This window comes from Cavia porcellus, unplaced genomic scaffold (assembly GCF_034190915.1).
Source record: "Cavia porcellus strain 051 isolate PalLab524CR breed Dunkin Hartley unplaced genomic scaffold, mCavPor4.1 scaffold_1, whole genome shotgun sequence".
In the NCBI taxonomy this organism is placed as follows: Eukaryota; Metazoa; Chordata; class Mammalia; order Rodentia; family Caviidae; genus Cavia; species Cavia porcellus.
In genome coordinates, this window is record NW_026947484.1 from 159,891,223 (window position 1) to 159,909,397 (window position 18,175).

The following is an 18,175-nucleotide window of genomic DNA, read 5'->3' on the forward strand; positions in this document are numbered from 1 at the left end:
TAATTTTCAAATCTTGGTTGCCTGAAAGTACAGATACGAAATTAAAATTATTCTTTCCAATTTTAAATCTTTTGGTAACTCCAGAGTACTTTTGTCTAGACCGTAGTCTTTATTTTTAGAATTTAATTGAAATATTATTACTAGAATCTGTATAATACCTGCTGGGATGGTTTATTTTTGAGGATTGGGATTTCCTGAAGTAATGTTTGTGAAGCTGTCCTACAGTGCTCTGGACTTGCCCTGGTGGTCACAGACTTTCAAAGGACCCTGACACCAGTGCCCTTAACTTTTCTACAGGTGAAATCAGCTGCCTGGGGAAACAACAGTGGGCTGTAATTAAACATTTGTCTTCGTTATATTTAAGCTGTTTCCTTAGGGACCTGAAGTTTGCAGAAATCTTGCAGTTTGACAGGCAAATCAAATTGCATGCAAGTTCTGGCAGGTGAGAAGCTCTGAGGGTGTGAGTGTGGAGCCCTGGAGACCTCCACAGTTACTTCCACTTGCAGTGGTGCTGTTCCTGGGCCCCTTGGCAGGTGGAAGGTGTTTCCCAGGGCGAGGCCCACCAGATTGTGAAAGTCCACCCACTGGCTGTGCTGTGTCCTCTGGGAGCTGCTGGTCCCATTCGCACGCCAAGCTGATGTTCACAGTGGAAGTGGCAGAGCTCTGTTGTGACTCAGGAATCCAGGCTATGATATGCAGACTCCGAGGCTGTGAGACACAGTGGAGGGAAATAGGCTCACTCCCCTGTGGCCAGGAAGCAAAGAGAAGGAGCCTGAGGCTTCCAGGCCATGCCCCATGCAGCTGCCAGCCCTGTGCCCATGTCGCACCTTCCCGAAGGCATGTCTCCAGCAGGGAGGCTGTGGGGTTCACTCCAGGTCTGAACCCTAAGGGGTTGGAGGCCTGATCACCCTCGTGAATGGGACTGACATCCTGTGAAAGAGCTGAAGGCCCATCCTCCTGTCCTTCCACAGTGTAGACACAGGTCGTCACCGGACACTAAAAGCCAGCACCTTGGTTATGGACTTGGTAGACTCTAGAAATACAGAAAGTACATTTCTCTTGTTCACAAGTCATCCAGTCTGTGATGTTCCATTATAGTAGCACAAGTGGACCAGGACGGATATTTTCCCAGTTACGTCATAGCACCTGGGGATGTAGCTCTGTGGTAGAATATTCATCTGAAGTATGCCAGGCCCTCAGTTGGTCCTCAGCACTGTAAAATAAGTTAACACCAACTAAGTTTGTATTAATGGAGTCATAGCAGACTGCCCATAAGTTGGGCATGAATTATGTGATGCTGTCCTACTTTCGTTTTTTTTTTTTTTTTGCGATCGTGTGCTGATGAACAGTGTTTGGGCAGATGCCATCCACGCTGTTAGACCGAGGGTGGCCCATCCGCCACAGACTCGGCCATCTGCATGTACAGTGCTGCAGAGGAGCAGGAGCTGGTGACAGCTTGCGGGGTTAAGTGAGTAAATTGGTTTTAATTGGAGCTACACTCAGGATTGCTGCTAGTTATGTATGATAGATTTATGGTTCTCAACTTTTTCATTAAAAAAATGCGGTGTTGCTTAGAAAGAGCAAATTTAGGAGAAGCTTCGTGTCCACCAGAGCCATTGGGAATGCCCACTAAGCAGACCAAGGGCCTCGTCCTGCAGTGCTTGGTTCAGTAGATTTGAGAAGAGCCTAGAAACCTGTGTTTATAGTAACAGGTTCTGCCAAAGCAGGTACTGCTATGCCTGGCTCAGCTAATCCAGTTTCCCTTATGGTTCATTCCTCCTCCCAGCCCCCAGCCTCCAGCCTTGGATGGTGAACATTCACTCGGTGCCTTTCATTTTAATAGAGGGTAGAAAGTCAAACATTGAAATAATCACGAAAATGAAACAGGAGTGTTGGAAAGATAGGGAATAGAGTCCCTGAAGCACTTCCAAGTGGGTAGCTGGCTTGGCCCTGGGAGATTGTGTGGGCCTCTCATTCCCTCCTTGAGTCCACAGCACCCACAGAAATGTCCCTACACACATGCTGTTTCCTGATTTGTGATGTTTCTGCTTATTTTCTTCCCCTCGTACCGTGGGATCTCCTACCAGGCTGGATAAGGCCATGGAATGCAGGAGCACGTAATGAAATGGAGCACAGGCTTCTGTTTGTGTGCTGGAGCAGATGGGGCTTGACAGCTTCTCTGATGCCTCTAAGACTAGTCAGACTTGGTGACTTACCGCAGCACGTTTCAGGGGAAGATTCTGTCCCTGCACCCCTCATTTGTTTGGTGCTCATTTGCAATCAAGGACATACTGTTGACTCGGCCTTTCCAGCCCAAACAATTTGAGACTCTTGTTTTTAGGGTACTAGTGCTCTCCCCCCACTCCCCTGAACCAAGTAAGGACAAGTGATATGGTAAACAAGGCACCAGGGGAATGGCAGGGCAAAGCGGTCTGTGTCTCCTGCCTGCAAAGGGCAGATTGGCACCCTGAAGGTTTCCTGATCAGGTGCCCCTCCTTCAGCGAGTTCACCCTCTGTGCCCTTCTGACTCTCCATGAAATCGGAGAATTTCTTCAGCAGTTCCTGTCTTGCTTTATGTGATTGTCTTCTCATTCGGCTGTATCTCTGCCAACCACTTGCACAGTCCATGAGTTTTGTTCCTGGAAACTGAGGACCTTCTCTCTCTTACCATTATTCTAGAATTACACGATAATACACAGGGATACCTTGGTTCATGAACTTCATTTGTTCCATGTGTGTGTTTGTGTGGAAAGGTGACCACTGGATGCAGAGTTTGCGGACAGAAACAAAATTTTGCCAAATGCTTCTGTTTGCCAACCAAAGTGTTGATGAACTGTCATACCACTGTGCATTGATGTGGTTCTATTTTTATTCATTGTATTTGCCATTTAGTGGGTCTTTTCAATTTGAGGTTTTTAAATTATTATATAGGTTTTTAAATTTAAGTCAATAAATGAGTATTATTTTTTAGGACCATATGTGAAGATATATAATGAAAAATAAATTATCTCACACCAGTTCACTCCCCAAAGCCAGTAGCCTCCCTTTTAGATTTTCCTTAAACTCCTAGAAATACCAAACCATTTATTTGATAGTTTCTTTGATATTCTGTCATTTGTCTTATGCTTTTATGAATAAAGTATTCATATATTTGTATGAGAAATAATTGTATCTTTTTTCAAAATAGATATTTTTATAATCAACTCATGATTGTATATATATTTAAATGACTCAGTAAATGAATGCTTGATGAACTCAATGGAAGAAGAATATGCTTACTAGTATTTAACAAGTATCTTTAAGTACCTTTTGGGCGAAAGCAAGATCGTTGATACTTCCTTGTTTTCTCCTGGCATATCTTCTGCTCGGATTTTGGAATTATTTCATATTTTCCACCTTGTTAGAAATACATACTTTCACTTTACTTCTCTAGAGTGTTCATATTTGTTTTTCCCAAAATCTACAAAGTTATTTCTTCCAAGTGTGTGTGTGTATGTGTGTTGTATATATCATACAGCGACAGTGTTACACAAGTGCTGGAGTTAAGTAAGCATGAGGCTGTGTGGATGTGTGTGCACATTAGGAAAGTACCTGTTGCAGTTGAAGTCTGGCATATGCTTGAACAAAATCTTAATGGCTACAGAGTCCAAAAGCTTGATTACATACATTGCCAGACTAAAGTGGGTGAAGACAGCTAGCTTCATTAATGTCCTAAACTGAAAAGATAGGCCTACTATACAGTAGGCATTTGAGGAAAGTAGTTTATTCCTTTGTTTGCAAATTCCTTTAAGGAACCGTATTATTTGCTTAAGAGGAAGGATTGCTCGTCATCATTTCCTTGTACAGTGTGAAAATTCTTTCTTACTGGTAAGTCTCTTCATAGGTTTTAAAGCTATACTGTAGAATTTTTTTTGTTTTTAAATTTTTTTTTGTCTTTCTGAGACAGGGTCTCACTATGTAGTTCAGGCTGGCCTTGACTCACTTTGTAGCTTAGGCTGGTCTCGAACTTGCAGTGATCCTCCTCCTGAATGCTAGGATTACAGGAGTGTGCCACTATGCCCAGCTCATGTGTTTTTTTATCATTGTCTGAGTGCTATTTGAATTACTGGGAATAAAGTATGTTTAAATGTATTCTTACCATTACTGTCTAGAAATCACAAATACTGTTTTTATATAATACTGAGAATTGTATGAATGAGTAAGTACTGGTTTTATGTAACTTCTTTCGCCAGATGATGGACCTAGACAGAGTGACTGTGTTCCTGAAACCACAGCTATGACACTACCAAGCGAGTCCAGGGTCAATGTACATGCCATCGTCACACTAAAATTGCTAGACTTCAGGTATGCAATTCACTTTATATTACAAAACACACTGAAACTTTTGAGAAAAAAGATCCTTCAGAAAAAGTATGATTGGTGAGGAAATATATAAAAGTATTTAACTTAGAATAATAGCAGTTACAAAAACAGTGATGAAATAAAAGCATAATAAATTTAAATGCCCATTCCTCACATGATTTATTATGACTAAGGGACTGATGATTGTGTTAATACTGAAATATTTCATAATGCAAAAATTTTATTTAAAAAATGAGAGAGTGACCATATTGCTAATACAGTTCTCTGATTGAGGAATCAGCATGAGAGTGAATTTTTTATTAGAGGGTGAAATGTTAGTAAGAAACAAGTATCATTCAGATAATGAAATCCTTGACTATGAGATAAATAATGTAGCAGAGGTATAATGTGATCTGGTAGCACATACATTAGCACTGAAACTGTATAAATTTAGACAAAAGCCTACAATTTTATATCTTCTAGAAGTTTTTAAATTGGTGAAAAAAGATACTTATGCAAGGACTGAGGGTACTGTAAAGTATTCTTTCAGTATGGAAACACAGAGAGTAAAAACAATCATAACTGTCAGTTTTTGGAGATTGCTTCATGTACCGCTATTGAACTGAAAGTAGAAATGACTACGGATTCAGGCCATGTGTGGTGGTAATCCCAGCACTGTGGGAACCCGAGGCACAAGAACTGGAAGTTTGAGCCCAGCCTGTGCAGCTTAGTGATTTAGTGAGACACTACCTCAGAATGAAAATATGGAAGAAGAAAAGTGTAGAATAGAATAGAAAGCTCAAGTCTTAGACAGGTAACTACGCAGCCACCACCGAAGTCCAACCCTGCATCGGTAATGTCTCGGGAGCAGTCATCTCAACAGTCAGGCATTTATTTCAGATTTTTGTTTTTCATTCACGTAATTTTCACCTCTTGCTCATGTGTGTAGAAATCACTGTGAACTGCTTTTTGCTGTGCAAATAAGGATACATCTTAGGTTGCTTGAATTCTAAACTTTAACTGTACTTGTTTCTCAGAAAATTTAAAGAATATCTTTTTTTTTTTCTTTTTGGTAACAGGGATCAAATTCACAACCTAGCATTTGCTGACCAGGCACTTACGCCACTGAGCTAAACCCCTGGCCCTACAAGAGTATCTGATTTGACATATAAGCTTAATTCTCAACCTCTAGAGTTCTTAAGTGGATGAGTCTATTGTGTTATGCATTAATCATTGTTAAAAAAAAAAAAGAATGTAAGAATAATGACTAATTATAATATCAACAAATTGTTACATTTCCAAACTGCTAGGGTTGTATATTTTCACTTAAATTTTTGAAATCTTACTGAAAAGAAGAATATATATTATGTGTATGTATCTCTCTCTGTATATATATATGATATATATATTAGAATCTGAAGAGATTACCATTATTATTTTTGCCTCGCAAGTCTTTTGCAAATGTGTGTGTGTGAAGATTCTGATTTCTAAGACTGAGACTTAGAGAAGTCAAATCGCAAAGCTCACTAGTGACAATCTTAGTAATAGCTTGGTCTCAGTCCACTGCCCTGTCTACTGTTTCACATGGTAAAGGAGAGAGAAATTGGTTCAGGTGACCCACCTAAAATTAATTTAGTGTGCTGATGAGCTTTTTAAAGTGCTTGTTATGACGTAACCCTTCTTTGAGTTTTTAAGGAAAAGCACAAGAAGCAGCTTTTGAAACTACAAGTCTAGGTCAAGTGGCAGGTAGAGGAGTATGCCGTTTAGTTACACTCAGTGTCTTGGTTTCATTTGCACTGGGTTTGTGGGTACTTTGGGTGGGCACAGCGCACTGCCACTTAGCATGTCATCTTGCACAACTTCACTGTTCTTTATGTAGCATCACAGGCAACTACCTTGAAAACTGTTGTAAAACCTTTGGACCTTTAGAAATGAAGACTAGCTCTGTCTTTATGGATTGCTAAGAGTATTTCTTTTTAAAACCATTTTTCATTCAGTGATAAGCAAACAGCTTTGATTCCTGATGAAGTATTCAATGCAGTAAAAAACAATGTCATCACTTCTGTTAACTTCAGCAAGAATCAGCTACATGAAATTCCAAAAAGGTAAGAAGTACTCACCATGCAAGTTTTATGAAGGTGTAAGTGATGCTCAGTTGTATCTGTATTACCTTTGTAAGAAAACTTAGTTTCTGAAGTTAATTTGAAGGTACACATTAAATTTCTAGATTCTTGATATTAGAAGACTGTGACAAAATGTCTGAGACAGTTTGTCCTAAGAGGTGTACGTAGCCTAAAACTGTCTTTTACGTTGTAAGCTTAGAAAATAGGTATTAGAGTTATTAAAAATATTAAATTATTTTTCCTGTATAGTGACTTGTTAGGGGGAAGTTTTTAGGGGCTAACCCAATTATAGTTCCATGTGTATTAATAGAAATTTTCATTTTAGGCCTTATGTTAATGAATTGCCAGGCCCCTGAATTGTCCCACTGATAAGAAAAATGACTATACCCCATTAATATGCTTTTCCCTGAAAAATTTCATTTGTAATCAAGAGAAATCATTTGGATTATATTTAATACTATTGAATATATCTTTGTTGATGTTAATTAGCAAAGTCTCTGGGTTAGGAAAGAAAATGAGTTTGGTATATTGTTGAACTTTTCAAGATGTTTGAGGTCTAGCAGAAACCTTACATATACCCTAGTGAAGTTGACAGAGAACCCAGCAGTTCCTTCAGCTCTGTGGGGCACGGGGATGTAGGCATGAAGTCGTCATGTGTGCTGTGTCCTGGACGCACTGAGGTGCAGTTTCGGGCAGGCCCACTCGCTGCTTCTGGACCCCTCACTCGTAAGGATAGCAGCAGTGTAGTTTAGAGTCCATGGCATAATCCGTACGCAGCATTTAACCAGACCCAGTGCTTAGCAAGCACTTAAATAGTTTCAGAGGAGGAAAGAAAATGATGAAAAGGGGGAAGAGGGTACAGTGAGCAAATAGAATGACTTTCATCTGTCAAAAAAGATCTTTAGATGCTTAAAAAATTAAGTCACAAACTGAAACGCATTCTATTGGTAGAGCGTAGTTTGAGGAATGCGGGTCTGGGAGGATGCTAATTGTGACAGCATCCATAGTGAAGGGAGGGCCAGGCTAGCTTTAAACTTAAAAATGTGAGGTCAGAAAAAAAAAAATGTGAGGTCAGGTAGAAATTCTTGGATCATAACAGTTCCATAGGTAATAAATAGTAAGGCTGTTTTTCTTAAAAGATTTTTTGTTTATATTAGTTACACATTCAACTGCAGTTTTTGTAAAAAATAAAAGATTCAAAAAAATGGTAATTGGCAGAAATAATATAGGATTTTTTTCCCTTGATCTATTTGTATACTTAGAGCTTTAAAGTTCTGAGAGTGAATTTAGTGCTAATATTTTAAAATTATTTTTGATTCAGGATTGTGGAACTGAAGGAGATGGTTTCTGATGTCAATCTCAGTTTCAATAAGCTTTCGTTTGTATCCTTGGAATTATGCATGCTTCAAAAATTGACTTTTTTGGATCTCAGGTAATTATTGTTAGTATTGGTTGGCTTTTTAAAAATTGTATCTTGTCTTTAACCTTACCTGACTTGTCCTGTTTGTCATGTTTTCATAGGTAGGTGTGGATGCTGGCTTCTCCCTAATTAACAGTATTTGAGGGGAAATCTAAAATTAAGTATTTAGCAGTTACTTGAATAAAATATTCATCATTCGTAAGGATAGTTGAGATGTTATTTAAGATATTAACATATACTTTAAATTTAGGCGTAGGCTGAATCAGAGCATATGAGAAATCCTGCTTTCATACTGTTTCCTTCTGAAAGGAAATAGCATAGCCCTGGCCTGGCAGCTCTCATGGCTTCCCTAATGGGAGTCTTCTAGGTTTCTAAATGTTACTTTGAATTCACAAGGCCAAAAGTAATACAGAACATTTTGACTGCCAACAAAAAGAAAAGACACTGTTTTAGGCTCTGCAAAATAATAGAACAGGATCAGAAGTGTGACGGGATCAGAAGTGTGACAATTCTTTACGTGTCTGTGTGTCTTGCGGTAGGTGGTCAATTATGTGCCTGGACTTTGCAGTTGGATTTGTAAACTGCATCTCTAGTACCTGGGCTAGCCGGTGATACAGCTATGTGGTGAATTGCTTGCTTGGCAAGTGCAAGGTTGTGAGTTTGAGCCCCGATATTAAAAGAAAGAATAAATAAATAGCCCTCTCTATTGCCTGGGGTTATTATGCAACCAAAATTTACTTTCATGTCTGATAACACTTAAGGATAAGACTCTAGGAACTAAAAACTAGCAATCAGCTTTGTGTTATTCAGTATAATATGAATAATAATTGTAGAAAAGTGCAGAGAAAATAAAGGACCGAGGTTACACTGTAGAAACTGTGACGTATCTGTTTGGCTTAACAGATACCCAGAGAAATAGGTTAGAGAGAATTTATTCAGTTGTAAAAGATGATCATCTAGATGCAAATAATTTATCACAGAAGTTTTCTCTTATTAGTAGTTACATTGCCTCTTCTCTATCCTGCCTTTCTATTAATCCTTCTTCAAACACTGCTCCCATCCTCTCAGCAACAAGTAAGATTCTCTGTATTTCTGTTTCATTGTAAGGTCTTAAAAAACAGGCATTGTACAAATTGAAATTCCAAGCTTATGAGCAGAAAAGACTTAGTACCTGTTGAGTAGAAAGATCCAAGTTTCAAAATATATAGAATCGCTAACTTCCTATTTCATTTTATCCTATAAATTTTCAATTCTTTTTGGGATAGAATTTTATATCTACCTGCAAGATATATGCATTAACAGCAGGAGGATATTTATTTCATATAGTATTGCAAACATGACCTGAAGGGCCCAGACTGTAAGTATTATTGAACTCAACTTAGAGGCCTTAAGTGATCGATTACAGTGTTCACCCTGTTACATCCATTATCCAAAAGTTGTAAGGTGGCTGTGTATTGTTAAAATTTGGCACCAACCAAATGCTTGAATCAGCTAATGGATTTGAAATTCTGAGAACTCAGCTGTAATATGATCAGGTTATATATTCACAAACACATCTGTATTCTTTTGCTCTTCAAAGTTTTAATTATAAGTAAACTTGTAGAAGTTTTCAAATATTGTGAATCATCTGTTTTTGCTTCTGATTTAGGAACAATTTTTTAAATTCTTTGCCTGAAGAAATGAAATCATTGGTAAGACTACAGTCGATCAATCTTTCCTTTAATAGGTAAGAGACTGAATACATGCAGTTGTTCTGAGGAAGAAATGTATTTCTTACTGAGGAAACAACTAAAAGAGACAAAAGACCCTGATTTTTGCCCTTATTTCATTGTGCAGATTTATTTTCTTTTAAATAATACTGAAAGTGATACTGGAATCTCACAATTACTATCTAGCAGGGTTTTTGTTTCCTTTTTACCATTTTGAGAACCCTGTGGTTTAGTGGAAAGAAAACATATACAAATCAGTAATCGTTGCTTTAATGGGAGCATTGCATAGCATATTACTCAAAGGTGCAGAAACTGAGGCTGGGGAAGCAGGCGTTTGTCAGGCAAACACGTGAGGCATCCCAGGGGGGAGCGGGAGTGGGACGTGTGCACCAGAACGCAGCGGGGAGAGCAGAGTGTGTCCGAGAGACCCCGAGACACTGCTCCTGGCCCATGCATCCAGGAGACACAGGTGCAGCGGTGACAGCGAGCTGTAGCCAAGTAAAACTTAGATGTGTTTCTACAAACACCACCAAGATAACCATAGGTAATCCAAGCGCAGCTGACTCTTTGGGAGCTTATGAACTGACGGTGCTGTACTGAGTACTTTGTGTAACCTAGCTCATTCTCAGGTCATTCCGTTATTATGCCTACTTATAAAATCACTGCCCAAACATTCAGTCCCTAATCCAAGGTGCGCACAGGTAGTCAGGTACGTGGAGCTGGAATTTGAATCCAGGTAGCTCAACCTCCAAAAGTTGGGCTCTTAACTGTGTCATGTTGCTTGCTATGATGAAAATTGATTCTAGTGGCACTTTAATAAAAATGCTAGTAGCTAGCATTTACTCTAACCCTCATAAGGCCCTCAAATACATTTATTCAATCTGTCACCGGTTTACACATCTAGTAGTATCAGGCCGCAGGTGTGGTGAGAAAGCTAATGCGTTTTGATGTGAACTACACGTTATTTAATCTCTGTTCAGTCTGCTGATGAATGTTCTTCTTGTCATTACTAAAAATATGCTCAGGTCTCAGGTCTCTTCTAACTTGTACTGGTAAACTGAGCGATTGGTTTTCTGTTAAGCAGCCAGTTACACTGCAAGCAGTGCATACAGAGTGGCAGAAACTCTCCGTGGCGTCTGTGCTAACAAGGAGTTATGTTCCATGGTCACTGTGTTCAGAGTTGGAGGAGGGTGAGAAGGGAGAGGCCTCTGAGGAGCTGTTCTAGGCTATCAGTGTCTTACTGCCCCTGGGGCTCCCCTCCATTATTTTTCTGGGTTTATTTTTTTAAACCTCGAAACAGCAAAAACAGGAAGCAGAGTGTGGGAAATGAAAAACCTGCAACTGTAAAGCTGTCTGCCAGCCCGTCTTTTTCCAGTCTGCCTAGCCGTTTACCTCGTGCCGAAAGCTGCAAAGGCCTTGCCTCTGTGATTTGTGTCAGTTGAGAGCTGTCAGCCTCCCCATCCGTCCCGAGCCGCCTCCAGGCTGCCTTGGACCAGAACGCTGCTGTGAACACCAGGCAAGAAAGTCTGGTCCTCTTAGAACCCAAAGGGTACTCATTTTGGAAGCCACATTCAAAGTAAAATACAACTCTGAAAATTTACTTAATATACTGGCAGTGATTTGTAAGAAGTAAAAAGGAACTCAGGAAGAATACCTGTGTGAAAACATTAGGTAGAGAATCTTGGAGAATTTCCTGCTGTCCTGACTGAACAAAAAGCACGGAAGACCTGACCCTGAGCCTTCGGCTGATTGTTATGCAGTCTGCCATAATTTATAAGCCTGTCCACTCAGCATGCATTGCAAGGTTTCTAAAAGTAACCCATCTTCCAGGCAATGTGAATATAGGACTTACACTGAATATAAGTAGAATATATTAAAGGCTTATCTCATGAAATTTAAGATCATATGTTTTAGGGAAAGATTTTCCTTCTGATTCCAGGTGCTCTGTTCATATATGAATAGGTTCAAAGTCTTGCCGGAGGTTCTGTATCATATTCCCACCCTGTCGACGATTCTGATCAGTAACAATCAGGTCGGGGCTCTGGACCCTCAGCAAATGAAGATGATGGAAAACCTGACGACCTTGGACCTGCAAAACAATGACCTTCTACAGGTTCCACCGGAGCTCGGGAACTGTGTGAGCCTTAGGTAACTGCACTGTCTGCTGACTTTTCCATTCGCCTGCTTGGTGTGCTGAAGTGGTATTTTTTCATGATTTAATCTGAAAGTTGGAACTTAAAATCCTGTTAAAAGTAAAGTTGACGCAATTCAGAATCCCATTACTGGCTTTCGGGTTTTACCAATACTTTCTGCTTTGTTTATATGGTGTTTATGTGTATCTATCCTAATTCTTTCTGGGAGCACTTTTCTCATTGTTCCGTATGTTTATGATCTGAAACTACTGTGTAAAAGTGTTGGATCCGAGCTTTGCACACAGGAAATTTGAAATCTGATGGCAGGCGTCACCTTGTCATTCCTTTACTTCTGCCCGCCCCTCGGTCTTTACCCTGCTTTCATTGGTCATCAGCCTGCCAGTCAGTCCCCTTTGTGAACACTTGCCCTGTCTCCAAGCAGAATTAGATTCTGTTCTGACTTCCATTATGCCATTCTTGGGGTGCTTCTGTGGAGAAGAGTTGTCCCAGTGTCTAGAACACAGTGAGCACTCAGTAGTGCTGGGCTAAAGAATATAAAGGACGCCAGTGATGTTAATGGAGCGCCTGCTGACTAAGCAGCATGTGTCTGAAGAGCTGATTATTGAAAACTGTGTTGACTGTGTAGTGTGTTTCCCTTCCCTGGGTCCACAACGTCTGCTGCGCCACTCACAGCATAGCTGATTCCCACTGCTGGCTGCAGTGGTGCCCTAAAACTTCTCTGTGAACCCAAGTAATGAACACTTAGCCACTCTTCCAAGCGGGAGGCAGGGGTTCGACCTCCACAAAGCTCTGGTCAGGTTTTCCTCGGCCCATCAGTATGTCACTTTGTGTGCGCTTCGGCATTTATTTCTGATTCGTTCATGTGGAATCATGGCCAACAGCGCTGTAATTGGTGCCTGAATGAAGCTTACCTAACACATATTTTCCAGGAGGTACATGTGTGCTTAAGGACCTAGAAAACACTTGCGCCTGGGGGCCACCTTACACCACCAGAGGCACAGGAATTTGCAAAATGCAGCATTAAGTGGATGGTGTAGAAAAGTCATTTGTTCACAGTATGTGAGCCGAAACGAGAAAGCAGTCAGCCACACTGGGCAGGCAACTCCAGCGTCACTGCTCTGTGTGCCTTGTGAGTGACCTCGCACATCCCACACGTGTTGGTTTTCAGGTTTCCAGCAAATTAGTGATTTGGCAGATTTTTACGTATGGAATCTGTCACTGATGAAGTTCAGCTGTCATTAACCCTTATTTTCTAGGAAATAAAGTCTCCAAAAGAATTCCTAGGAGACAAATATTTGAAAATACAGCGTAGGTCAACTATAGAAGATAGTCTAAGTCCTTTGACTTTTGTTTATATTAATTATATTATAAAAATATTCATTAAATGATAAAAACTAATTTGAAAGTCTCCTAATTGAGAATATTTCACTAATTCTGTGAAGAACCAAAGTACCATCCCTAAGTCCTAACTGAATGTGTAAATAGAATATCTGGACATGTGTGTACCTGGGCAAGGGGGAGAGGGCGGCCTGGGATCAGTGGTTCCTTGCTAACATTGCAGCCTGCTTTGTGGATGGTTGCGGTCAGCTTGCTCTGTCCGTCCAGCCCTGCCTGTTTGTTCACTCAGTGTATGGCCATTGTGAGGTTTGGAGGAGGCCCACAAGAGTGGTTCAAAGCACGGTTCCTCCCTGGGTGCTGTGTGACATTAGTCAGGGCCTCCTTACCTCCTTCAATTTGTGTCTTCCCGTCTGCGAACTGGGAATGTTAACGGTACCTACATCATAGGGTTGTTAAGACAGTTGAGACAATACAAATAAATGAATGCCATCCCGTTCACATAATAATTACTCCAGTAATATAATTTGGGTTAGCATAGTTATAATTCTAACTGTTTAAATGCTCAGATTTGAAAAGGGGAAAATTTAAAAATACAGATTTTACTTATAAAATTGCCAAGAAAATTTATTTTCATGAAAAAACCTCAGTGGTGGAAAATGTCTTCAGCTCTCAACTTCTCTTTTATTGTAGAACATTGCTGCTGGACGGAAATCCATTCCGCGTTCCTCGAGCAGCCGTGTTGGCGAAGGGCACCGCCGCTGTCCTGGAGTACCTGAGGGACCGAATTCCCACTTAGACTGTAGGCCCTTCCTGCCTCTGGCCGGCTGCATTCCCAGGAGGATGCACTGTTTTGTTTTTGGGTCATTCTAAAGGTGACTGCTATAGCTAGCCCTACAGTCCCCGGGTATCATTGGCCTGGGCCAGAGTCACTGCCACTAGAGGGGCTTTCCTGACAGCTCATGTCTCCCCAGGCCCTGCTGTGCTGCACAGTGTTGGTGTCCACGGGGCGCCCGCAGTGTTCAGTGGCGTTGTGGTGCCCTCTAAAATTTTGTGAGATTTTGTTCAGTATGATTTAATACTTTTGTAATACAGCATTTTTGTAGAATTGGGTTTTTTCCTTTGTTTTCTTTTTGTATTCCAGATAAAGTGACTAATTGTTTTGACTCTGACTAGCCAATTTGTACCTTTTATGAGATATAAAAATCAATTTTACTGAATATTGTTCTTTGACATTTTAAAAAATAAGACTTTTGTTACCCATGGTAAGATTTTATGACATAGTCCTGGTAGAAGTTTTAAATTAATACTGCCTGGTTTTTATTTTAATCTAGTTGACATGTTTCATTTCTAGTGATGAACTAGCTCTTTTGTCTGTTTTATAAAATCATTTCATCAGGTTTGCTGATTTCACAGAAACGCCCCTCAAGGCATAGAAGTCGAAGAGAAAGTACAAGTGGTATTGTGCCTGCTGCCAGCAACCTGCTTAGTAGGGAGAAGTGCAAGGGTTGCTGTGGCTGCTGCCAGTGACTCCGCCAGCACCTGATGGTTTGCATGACGTCTTCGTGTGCCCACGCGATAGCGAAGTCAGAGCTGCGCATCTGCCCTCCGTCAGAGCGGCAGCACTTAAACGCCTTTTGCCCCTTAGGAAAAAGATACTGAGCCTTCCCTCAGATAATCTACAGGGGACTATGCAGCAAAGTGCGACAGGCAGAAGCCAGTAGCCTGTTTCAGTGCTCACTGGGCGAGAGCGTGCAGACCTTGTGTGCCCGTGGGTGTGTGCAAACTTGTGTTCATTTTTATTACCAACACTTCAGTTTTAAAATTTGTTTGTAGTCCTGATAAGACAGCAGCCATGCAGTAATTTTCTAAAAGGGAATTTATCATGGATAAACTCTATTTAATGGAAGTCAGATGTAAAGTTCTGTTTACACTAATATCATCAGAAGTAGGTTTGTGTGTCATGTGACGTGTTTCTCATGAGCACTCACTTCAGTATGTGGATTGCAGTAGGCAGATGTGATTTAGGTAACTTTGGGTGATAGAGGCACGTTTAAATTATGAAAATGCTTTACTGCTAATGAAGATAAATACTACATGTTGGTAATAAAAAGCATCTTTCAAACATCAATCAGTGTTTTTGTGTTAAGAGCATTTTTATGTTACAACTCTGATAGTAAACAAGATGCTTTACAATAAGGTGACATTTTATTATTTATACAATAAAGAGACTTTTATGTTATTCAAAACACTTTTTTTAAATACTGAAAAAAATTGAGTACACCAGAGCCGAAAATGGCTCTGCCGTACACTGCACAGCATTAGTGTAGTCCCTGTGTGGATCTGTACAGAAAGCGTCTGCAAAATGCGTTCTCATCACACTGTACACCTCCCCGATCGGATCAGTACGTGAAAGAAAACATGAATACAGCTTGCATTTGCAAATTAACTGACAAGGTCATGAATTTCACTGATCCCATCAATTTAAAATATAGATTCATAGGACTTCTTTGCACATAAAATGAAGCGCTTTCAAGGTTGTTATGGTCTTATACTGCAAAAAAACCATTAAGTACATTCACCATCTATGTTAATAAAGTAGTAAATATGTCTTCATTCAGTTTTATTTACATCAATATGTGTAGTTCAACTAAAAAGTACTGTTAATCATGATACAGTATTTTAACACATACAAAAAATGACAGTTTTATATATAACTTTAAGCTCAAAATCACAATTATCTCAAAATATTAATTACAATACAGCCATTTCAATTAAACATGTCATGATTTGTTTTTTTTTATAAAATGGTAAAACTTTTTTTTATTAAAGTAAGCAATTTATTTTGAATTGGCTAGAGTACACCCAAGTAGAAAATCTTAAATGTTAAGAGGTGTTTCTTGCCCCCTCCCACCCGAATTTGTACAGCCACCTAGGCTAGCAAAGAGACAAGAAAAGGCCCCAATTTATAAAGATTAAGCCTCTTTTGCTATACTGCTGTGGCTTGGTTCTTTCATAAAAGCTTTACAAGTGGAGTATCAGTAAACTATGCCATGGAATGCATGCATCAGTATACAGTATGTCTATGTAAAATGTCAGTGTTTACTAGTGCACATTAAAATGTTCACAAGGACTGCAAAAGAAGCCAAAGAAGAAGCACTTTATCTGCCCAATACGTGTTGTAAATTTGAAAATTACTTGAGAGTAGGATGGAATTTCTTTGAAATCAGATGCCCAATTCCAGTCCTTTCTCTGACTGAAGCTCTGCTTTCTTGGCCTTACCATGTCACTGTTGTGCTGCACATATGGTAGTGAAGTGAGATGTGAAAAGAATACAAATCTAGAGACGCTTCATTTTACTAAAATAATGGCTCAAAGTTGCGTCACTGCTCAGGAATTTTTCTTAAACTTACAAGAGTGAAATATTTCACTAAACTGTATGATCTGCAGTGGAAAATCTGTGTTTGGCATATAAAAATATATAGGAGGAATTAGAATTCAATTTTATAGAATACTCCAGAAGAATGGAAATTAAAAATAGATAATGAAAAAAATAATTTTTGTAGGTACTTAAAACCTAAAAAGTATTATGTAGTATCTTTTCTCTTTAAATTGTTCTTAAACCAAAAACTATCATTTTCTTCACAGTCACTTCTGTGTAATATTTCTCCTCCGAGACCACAGTTATCTTACCAGGGTTCACTGGCTGGGGAGTATGTTTGAGCAGCAGGTTGCAAAATGGGAAAAATAAAATTTTAAAACTGATACTTGCAATAAACTGCAGTAAGCTTGCATTATCTTTGTACAGGGTCATTTGTAATGGGCTTTGAAATTCACAGACCAGTTGATTTAGCTCTGATTTTCCCAACCTTGAGAAAACTCTGCCCTCTAGCTGTAGATGTTAGCACCCTCGAGCCTCAGTGTGTCCCTTGGTACACAAGCATACCAAGAACCCTGATAGGCTCTTCAGATAAAAGCTATGTACTATAATTTATCTGTCACTTCCCTTTCTCTTCATTCCAAACTGAAACTAGGCTTACATTTTCCAGGAGGAGAAACATAAAGTGAAATGCCTAGTTGTTTAAAGAGCAGAAGTATTAAACATTTATTGCATTCCACTGACACTAGGTGTCATCAAAGCTAAAGGATTTATGAAGAGCAAAGCTTCACAATATGCCTCTTCTTTCTGACCTGAACCAGAAGCCTTTCCCACCTTTCAAGACCACCAAGAGTCCTCTGAGTAGAAAGACTATAAGTGTTGAAAATAAATTTATTTCAGTAATACATTCTGAAAAGAAATTACTTTTCCAGCCAATATGGGAACTGCTTTAGTGTTCGTCTGCCTGAGTTTCATGGATTTCCTGTGGACTTCACAAAAATGATCTACAATTTCCCAACTAAAAGATTCTTCAATCCAGGACTAGGCAAGTCTAAGAGGCATGCAGAGAGACAAGGAAATACAATGTGATTTATATAGTCCATTTGTCAAATGCATTCCCAAATTTAGCTATTACAGAGGTCGGCTGACCACACATGGGCACTGCTAACCTCTTACTTCAGCTGTGCAAACAAAGATGCAAAGAACCCTCCTATGTAGGGGTGTCTACATGTAGACACAGAACCTGAGTCACAATAAAAGTCTGTAATATAAGAAAACTTTTCTTAATGTAGGAAAATAACCTTTAAAAAGCCAAAAAATACCTTTGTACAATAGAAGCAGCTAACTTTAAAACTTCAATGTGCTTATTAAGTATCAGCAAAAAAGGGATAATTTACATTTGATAATTTTCTCAACGATAGCTGAGATAACCACATTTTATATCTAACATCTATAGTCATTCCCCTGAATTCATCCATTTTTCTAAAAACAAAACCCATAAAAAGAAACTATACACACATTCAAATGAGTCCTATTTAATTGCTGACAAACAGTGCCTGTTACTAATTTGTGCCTGAATATTGAGGACATAGGAGTTTGGGGTTGCTAGTGCCAACTTACAGTGGAGCACTAAAATTTAAAATAAGCTACAGTATCTATTATTAAGAGAAATATTGTGAAAACATTTTGCAGACTGAGAGGCCAAAGTCTGCCTG

General features: G+C 39.5%; 1 protein-coding gene across 6 annotated transcripts in view; it reads left to right on the forward strand.

Moving 5' to 3' along the window:
• The window catches only part of Lrrc40 (leucine rich repeat containing 40), a 44,327-nt gene extending 29,115 nt beyond the window's left edge, over nt 1–15,212 (forward strand). For 3 of the 6 annotated variants that reach the window (XM_005007929.4, XM_063258364.1, XM_063258372.1), the window contains 6 exons: nt 4,233–4,344; nt 6,339–6,446; nt 7,786–7,896; nt 9,533–9,610; nt 11,556–11,741; nt 13,775–15,212. In XM_005007929.4, the coding sequence (XP_005007986.2) occupies nt 4,233–4,344; nt 6,339–6,446; nt 7,786–7,896; nt 9,533–9,610; nt 11,556–11,741; nt 13,775–13,880 (701 nt within the window). In that variant the 3' untranslated portion in view covers nt 13,881–15,212. Of the gene's footprint in view, nt 1–4,232; nt 4,345–6,338; nt 6,447–7,785; nt 7,897–9,532; nt 9,611–10,893; nt 11,110–11,532; nt 11,742–13,774 lie in introns of those variants that run through there. The other 3 variants (XR_010050572.1, XR_010050574.1, XM_063258371.1) reach the window with 3 other exon arrangements.
• Nucleotides 15,213–18,175: the final 2,963 nt, after the last annotated feature.